This window comes from Nicotiana tabacum, chromosome 15, assembly GCF_000715075.1.
Source record: "Nicotiana tabacum cultivar K326 chromosome 15, ASM71507v2, whole genome shotgun sequence".
Lineage (NCBI taxonomy): Eukaryota > Viridiplantae > Streptophyta > Magnoliopsida > Solanales > Solanaceae > Nicotiana > Nicotiana tabacum.
Window position 1 is genome coordinate 107,876,799 of NC_134094.1, and position 9,046 is coordinate 107,885,844.

General features: G+C 36.2%; 1 protein-coding gene across 1 annotated transcript; it reads left to right on the forward strand.

Annotated features, from left to right (window-relative positions):
- The first annotated feature begins 1,459 nt into the window (after nucleotides 1-1,459).
- On the forward strand, nucleotides 1,460-1,840 carry LOC142169787 (uncharacterized). The gene has a single exon (XM_075231699.1). It carries the CDS (start codon nucleotides 1,460-1,462, stop codon nucleotides 1,838-1,840), a length of 381 nt encoding a protein of 126 aa, XP_075087800.1.
- The last annotated feature ends 7,206 nt before the right edge of the window (nucleotides 1,841-9,046 follow it).

Sequence of the window (9,046 nt, forward strand, 5' to 3'; positions counted from 1 at the left end):
GGAGGGGGGATTATATATTCATAAGTTAAAAATTATCAATTATAGGCCATTAAATTATTCTAATTATTTTGCTATTTCGTACTTATTTGATTTGGAAAATGAATCAAATCAAACAATAGGCCAAGAATCTTATTTATTTATTTTATCCTTTTTTTGGCTTTTCCCTTTCATTCTTTTTATATAATTTTTTTAATAATTGAAATTGATTATTTTCTATTCTATTTATTACATCTTATTATGTTTATTTTAGTCATAGAAAGCTTCTCAATTATCTGCTGCCCCATTTTCAGTTTCTAAAACTTTTATTTTCAATATCTTTCATTTTGTGTTATTAAATGAAGGAAATATGGTGATCTTGCAAACTATATTATGACATAAAGAAGAACTTGGGGTATGACAATACGAAGACATGAGCAGCAGAAAGACATCATTAGCTCTGAAAGGACCACGAGTCCAGCCAAGGAGGTAAAGAAACCAGCCATATGTCATTACCTCCTCTTCCTTTTGCTTTTCCTCTTTAAACTTGTAGCTTTCAAAATTCCTTCTTCCTGTAAATTTTTGCATTCTCACTTTTTTGTCGTTCAACCTCTGTTATTGATTTTTTTTCCTTTTGTGGCTAACTTTTTTTTTTGGTCTATAAAATGTTAAACGAGACATACAAAGATGTCTAATTAGCAAAAACAGATTTTCTTTTATAAAATAATGCATTAATATTTTACCATATCTTAAATTTTTTATACCCTTGAATGATGACAATTGGGATGTATGTCTATGAATTTCATAAATCTTTCAATTTAGTGCTTGCGTATGTGATGGAATTTGACCTCACTCATACCATTTTAGCTCCTCAATTTTGACTGAGAAACGAGTAAATGAAGAAGAAAGAGATGAGTCAAAGAGTTCGGAGTCTTCGATGTGTTTGACAAATGTTATCAGATAAAGACAATTAAAAGATTTGATTGATAAGGAACCACATTTTCAGATCACAACGCTTGATAAATGTTTTGATGGATTAAATTAGAACCATCCGATTAGAATCCAAGGAAGACAAAATGGTGATGAGAATTCTGGAAGCTTCCTACACGGTGAAAAACTCTCTACACGTGAGAGGAATAAAAGTTAGTTAGGTTTGTTATTTTGTAGCCAATGTAATTAATACTTATAAGATATGCATTTTTTTTCTTTACTATATATAATTTGTATTTATACACAGTCCCTGTACAGATTGATTCATTCAATTCAATGAAAATCATAGAAAAATTTCTTAAGTCTCGTCTCTGATTTCCAATATGGTATCAGAGCATTAGATTTTTCTAATTCTTTCTTCTTTGCAATCTAAGCTTTCATCATTATCATCATGGCACCATCTCCAACTGTCGATGAAATATCTACAGGAACAACTGTAGTTTCCATTGATACAACTCATCCCTATTTTCTCCATGCCTCTGATGCTCCATGAATGGTCCTTGTCAACACTCCTTTTGATGGATGTGGTTATCCTGGATGGAGGAGATCCATTTTGATCTTTCTTTCAGCTAAAAATAAGTTGAGGTTCATAGATGAGTCCTATCCAACCCCAACTCTCACTGCCACTGATTTCAAAACCTGGAGCAGATGTAACGACATGGTTACATCCTGGTTATTGAACTCTCTCTCCAAGGTAATAGCTGACAGTGTTCTCTACTCAAAGACTGCAAAAGACCTTTGGACAGATCTGGAGCATAGGTTTGGTCAGCCTAATAGTGCTAAGCTGTATCACCTGCAGAAAGAACTCGCAGATTTAGTTCAAGGTTCACTTGACATAGCTGGTTACCTCAATAGTAATATGATTTTTTCTTGAGACTATAATTGTGGTGGAAACAAAAAATATTGCAATTTAAAGAAAATGAAAGGCTGATCTAATTTCTTATGGGATTGAATGAGACCTATGGACTAACAATAAGCAATATCCTAATGATTAACTCATTACCAATTGTTAACCATGCCTATTCCCTATTGATGCAAGATGAGAACCAAAGAGAGATACATGTCAATACACACTTCTCAGGAGATGGCTCTTCATTTCTGGCAGGAAGTACACAACATACTACACAACTATCTTCAGGAAATCATTTCAGCACACAACAGAAAAATAAAAGCATTGCTAACAAAGGAAATAATGCCTACAAAGGAAAGAAAAATGCTCTGATGTGTTCTTATTGTAATATGACTAATCCTACAGTTGAAAATTACTATATACTCATAGGATTCCCAACCAACTTCAAGTTTACAAAGACTAAGAAATTTCAAGGTCCTGTGAGGGAAAATTCTACTGCAGTTGTGGATCAGACAAAGGGAGCTAACAACAACATCACTGAGGGTCCTCAGTTTGCACAAAAATTGGCATCAGAACAATTCACACTATTGGTCTCTCTCTTAAACCAGATTCAAGTTGGAAAACCTGCTAAAGTTAATGCAAACTCAGCAACTGGTATATTTCTTACAAACTCTGTCTCCTGTTATTCTTTAGCTAATTCAAATTCAAGTTCCTGGATCATAGATTCTGGAGCATCTGAGCATATGTGCTTTAGTTATGAGTCTTTCCAATCTCTACTTCCCCTTCCTACTCCATTACTTGTCAAGCTACCTAATTCTTTAAAGGTAAGAGTCACTCATGCAGGGAATGTTTCTCTTTTTCCAGGGCTAGTTTTAACTAATGTTTTATATATTTCCTGTTTCAGATATAATCTACTTTCTGTTCATAGACTTTGTCAGAGGTTCAAATGTCTCTTAGTATTCCCTTCCTTTGGGTATATTTTGCTGGGCCCTCTCATGAAAAGCCCTCAAGTTTTTGGTAAAGCTCAGGATGGTCTTTATCTTTTGGATCCTAGTATAGCAACGTCTCTTCAACAACTGTAGTTCCTTTACCTAAAAAGTATCATTCTAATTCTGTTTCAGTTAATTTACCTATTTCTGCAAGAACAAAGTCTGATGTAAAGTTATGGCATGTAAGACTGGGGCATTTACCTTTTCAAGCAATGAAATACATTAGTTCTATTTCATTTTTGCCCAATTCTATTAGTTCTTGTGATATATGTCCTTTAGCTAGACAATCTAAGTTGCCTTTCCCAATTAGTCAAATCAAATCTAAAGGAATTTTTGATTTAATGCACATTGACATATGGGGGCCTTTCAGAGTTCCTACTTATAATGGTTATAAATATTTTCTTATAATTGTGGATGATTTCAGTAGAGGAACTTGGACCTATTTGCTGAGTACTAAGATCAATGCATTTCTAGTTTTAGAGTGGTTTCTTAGTATGGTGGATAGACAATTTGCTTCCAAAGTTAAAGTTATAAGATCAGATAATTCTTTGAAATTAAGGAAGGGTACAAAAGAATCTGCATTTCTGAATTCCCAGGGCAGTTTGCATTAAAGATCATGCGTGGTCACACCTCAACAGAATGGGGTTGTTGAGAGAAAGCACAAGCACCTTCTAGATATTTTTAGAGCATTATTGTTTCAATCTAAACTTCTTATTTGCTATGGAGAATGTATTTTGACTGCTGCATTTCTTATCATTAGATTTCCTTCTAGGGTTCTTCAAGGCAAAACTCCTTACGAACTACTATTTTCTGAGCCACCCTCTTATTATTTCCTCAGATCTTTTGGATGTTTGTGTCATGTTTCTACCTTATCTCACAACAGGAGAAAATTTGAGCCTAGGGAAAAGGCTTGTGTCTTCTTAGGATATCCTACTGGGCAAAAGGGCTACAAAGTGTTGGATTTGGAAACTAAAAAGGTTTTTGTCTCAAGGGATGTCAAGTTTTGTGAAGACATCTTTCACTTTTCCTCTTCTGATGCTGCCTCACCTTTGTTTCCCTCCCTTGTTCCCTCAGATCACTTTCCCCCACCTACACAATTTGATTCTCCTCCAATCTCACACCCAAGCTCACCTACCTCACATGTACATTCTCCATTGCCCTCACAGCCTACTTCCTCACTTACTTCCCATACTTCTCATATATTGCCTAATCCCATCTCTACTTCTTCACCATCTATACCTATTGCTACTCCATCTATACCTTTCCTTCAATGCTCTCTCTACTCAGATTCAGCATATTCTCAGTTCTCCTTCACCTATCATAGAACCTATTAGTTATTCCCAAGCTAGTTCTCATGCAGGATGGAAACAAATCATGGATTCAGAGATTGAGGCTTTAGAATCTAATCAAACATGGGATGTTGTAGTTCTTCCACCTGGAAAGAAAACTTTACCATGCAAGTGGGTCTATAAGGTAAAACAACATGCATATGGGAGTATTGATAGGCTAAAAGCTAGACTAGTCATTAGGGATGACATACAAAGAGAGGGGATCGATTACACTGAGACATTTTCTCCCCTAGTCAAAATGACTACTATCAGGTGTCTTCTCTCAGTTGCTATCAAAAAGGGGTGGACTATTTCTCAATTTGATGTTAGCAATTCATTTCTATATGGGGACCTGCAGGAATAAGTTTACATGAAGTTTCCTGCAGGTCTGTCCCCACCTAGTCCTCACCATGTTTGCAAATTAAGAAAATCCCTCTATGGCCTTAAACAAGCCTCGAGGTAATGGTATGCACGGCTTGCATGGGCTCTTAACTTTGAGGATTTTTCATCATCTCTTACTGATTACTCCTTATTTTTAAGAAGACTGGTGATTTTATTTCTATTGTTGCAGTCTATATTGACGACATTCTAATCAAAGACAATCATCCTAGTGAACTTTCTGAGTTTAAATTATTTTTATATTCTGAATTTAAGATTAAGGACCTTGGTCGACTGCACTATTTCTTGGGTATGAAAATTTTAACAGAAAATGAGGGGCTCATTGTCACTCAAAGTAAATTCAAATAGGAATTATTTACAAAGTTTGACTGCACTGATCTTCCAGTTGTTTCTTCTCCGCTGGACCCCTCCTCCAAACTCACTGCTGACTCTGGTCCTTCTTTAGCTAATGCCACTATTTATTGCAGACTTGTGGGTAAACTCAACTACTTGACTCACACTCACCCTGATCTTTCCTTTACTATTTTGACTCTCAGTCAATACATGTAAAGGTCATGTCTTGGTCACTTTACTGCCTCAGTTATCTTCGTGCAAATCTTGGGCAAGGTCTATTATTGAATGCCAAACCTTTATTTTCTCTATTGACTTTCTGTGATGCTGATTGGGCTACCTGCCGTGACACTCACTGGTCCATTAGTGGTTTTTTCATCAGCTTGGGTGGATCTCCTATCTCTTGGAAATCAAAGAAACAAGCATCTGTTTCTTTATCCTCTACCGAAGCTGAATATCGATCAATGAGACGACTGGTTGCCGAACTCACTTGTCTCACTCGTCTCCTTGCTGATCTGTCTTTTCCTCTGCCGGTTCTGGTGCCCGTTTATTCTGATAGCAAGGCTGCTGTACATATTGCCAAAGAACCCCGTTTTCCACGAACGAACTAAACACATTGATCTCGACTGCCATTTTGTACGCCGGCAGTTCCTTTCTGGGTTGATCTATCTCTCATTTGTGCCTTCCCACTCACAGGTTGCTGATTTATTCACCAAGCCTTTGTCCGGCCCTTCGCACAAATCCATCCTTGGCAAGTTAGGGGTTTCTTCGATCCCCTCCAACTTAAGGGGGGATGATGGGATTCGACCTCACTCTCACCATTTTAGCTCCTCAATTTTGACAGAGAAATGAGTAAATGAAGAAAAAAGAGATTTGGTCAAAGAATTCGGAGTTTTCAATGTATTTGGCAAATGTTATCAGACAAAAGACAATTAAAAGACTTGATAGATAAGGAGCCACGTGTTCAGATCGCAATGCTTGATAAATATTTTGTTGGATTAAATCAGAACCATCTGATTAGAATCTAAGGAAGATTAAATAATGATGAGAATTCTAGAAGCTTCTTACACGGTGAAAAACTCTCTACACATGAGATGTATAAAAGTTAGTTAGGTTTGTTATTTTGTAGCCAATGTAATTAATACACATAGGATATATATTTTTACTTTTTCTTTTTCTTTACTAGATATAATAATTTATATGTATACACATTCCCTGTACAGATTGATTTATTCAATTCAATGAAAATCACAGAAACTTTTCTAAAGTCTCGTCTGTGATTTCCAATAATATGATTGCCTTGGAATATGGCGGAAACTTGATTTTAAAACATTGATTTACCCGTATTTGCTACTACTTATAAGAATCCCAAAGATAGTCGGTCATATCTGAATTTTATCTCACAAAATCACTTTAGTTATCATACATTTCTTGAGTTATTTTATGTCCTTAAGAATATTTTATATGTCAAATATTGCCAGTAGTTTAGTTGTCACTTTCTTATTAGCAGTTTTTATTTTTGTTTTCATTTCTTCCGTTCACAAAAAAAATCAAAGTTTCATTTTGTAAATTTAATGATAACTTCTTTATGCCTGCGCGAAGTGCGGGCAATTTCACTAGTATATATATAAAGTTGGGAATAGGCAAACTGATGTGGCATCTTCCATAGATGAGGATTGCTATTTATTTTATTTTTCCTATTTTTTGAATTTTTTTAATCCAAAAATCCTTTTCCCTTTCAATGGACTTTATATTATTAAATATATTGCAATTATTACACTTAATTGTAACGTTTCTTCCATTTCTTAGGCAATTTAATTCATCGTAATTATCAACAAAATTGTTATGTATAATAATGGAGAACTGAAAAGGCGTTTAGGCAGCATATTTGTTTTATAAATATGTACTAACTAGCTTCAAATTCTTGCCACGGTTATCAATGGGAAAACTAGCTATGAGATTGATCTTCCAATAACTAAGAAGACTGGGCTCACAAAACTGAAGTTACAGAAGGCCTTGCAGTTCCCTTTCTTGACCAAATGATCGAAGTGTAAGTACTACCATTAAGGGTGTGTTTGGTACGAATGATAATGTTTTCCATGGAAAATATTTTCATAGAAAATGAGTGGTTTTATCATTTATTTTTCCTTGTTTGGCTGGTGATTGAAATTTTCTAGTATTTGGTTAGAGAGTAGAAAATATTTTTTAGGAAAATAATTTTTTATGCTACACTCCTCACCCTCTTCCACCAAGTCTCTATGTTTCTTGTGCTCTCCGCTCTCCTTCCCCCCTCCCTCCAAATACCTAGCATTTTCATGTGTCACGACCCAAAATTCAAATTGTCGTGATAACACCTAACCCAACCCGCTAGGTAAGCCAATTAACTATAAAACACAATATAATAATAATGATGTGAGTCAAAGATGAGAAAACTAAATTTTTATACAACTCCCTAAGGACTGTTAGTACAAATCATGAGCTTCTAAGATATATAGGTTACAAGCTGATTTGAAATAAAATACACCTTCTGTTTGAAATATACATGAACAGATCTGAAATACTCAAGCTACCAAGATCAAGAGGCAGCTATGACTTGAACGCAGGCACATCTTCAAATCCAACTCCCGCCGTACGCAGCTACATCAGCATCCAACATCTGCACGCAAGGTGCAGAAGTGTAGTATGAGTACAACCGACCTCATATACTCAATAAGTAATAAACCTAACATTAGGTTGAAAGTAGTGACGAGATGGGACAAGGGTTAGAGTCAAACTCCAATAACCAGCAACAGTTACATGAAAATAACTCAGAGGTAAGATTCTCAACTCGTTCACAGTTTCAGAAGAACAGACATGCTTTTCAAGTATAACAGTAAACCCCAGATTCTTCACCGAAAACCCCAAAAGCATATGAGTAAGTTTAAAAATTGTGATTTGTCCAAAAACCTTTCAACAATAAATAAGATATTTTATTTTCATATAGCATGAGGAAAGTACTTCTCTATGCCTACATGTCAAGATACAGGTAAAATCATGAATGTTACCAAAACTGGGTAGCAGAAGGAAATGCATCTATATGCATGTATCTCAAGTACGCATGTCAAATGCAATGTATCTCATTGATGAACTCATGTACTCACACTCTCAGAGTACTCAATCTCACTATCTCGCATTTTCGCTCACCATGATCAATCACTCGACACACTCAGTCCCTCAGTACTATGCATGGCAGATCCAGTCCATACATAATAACTACTAGCAACTGCGCTCACTTGGGGTGTGCAGACTCCGGAGGGGCTTCTTCAGCCAAAGCGCTATAATCCGCACATATAACTCTCGTGCTGCACGGATAACTCACGTGCTATAGTATCAATAACCTCACAATCAGGCCTTTGGCCTCACTCAGTCATCAATCTCTCTAGTCTCTCGGGCTCACAACACTCATACTAAGCATCCCAAGTCAATGATGTGAGATGTGACAATATACAATAACAGAGACTGAGATATGGTATGTAATGATGAATACGACTGAGTACATAACTACAATTAAAAAAATAACCAACAACAAGGAACGACCAGTGTGGGTCCCAATAGTGCTAGCATATATCCTAAACATAATTTCTAGCATAAATTACAGCTCAGGTGCTCTAACACATAGAGTACAGTAAAAAGGTTCGGATAAGGTAGCTACACAATTCCTTGGAATCGACTAAGTCACAGTTACTACGGTGCACGCCCACACGCCCGTCACCTAGCATGCGCATCACCTCAACATCAATCACATAACACGTAATTCGGGGTTTCATACCCTCAGAACCAAGTTTAGAAGTGTTAGTTACCTTGAACAACCAAATCTAATGCCAAGCAAGTCGAACGATACTCCAAGAATGCCATCCGCGCGTACCGACCTCTGAACGGCTCGAAACTAGCCAAAAGCAATTCAAGAACATCAAATAAAGCCTAAGGAATCAATTCCATTAATCAAAAGCCCAAAATCAACCAAAACGTCCAACCTGGACCCGCACCTCGGAACCCGATGAAACTTAGAAAATCTGACAACCCATTCAATTATGAGTCCAACCATACTAGTTTTACTAAAATTCGACTCCGAATCAATGCTTAAAACTTAAAAATTCGCTTTATGAAATTTTATACAAACCCTCCCAATTTCCTCTTTAAAACTC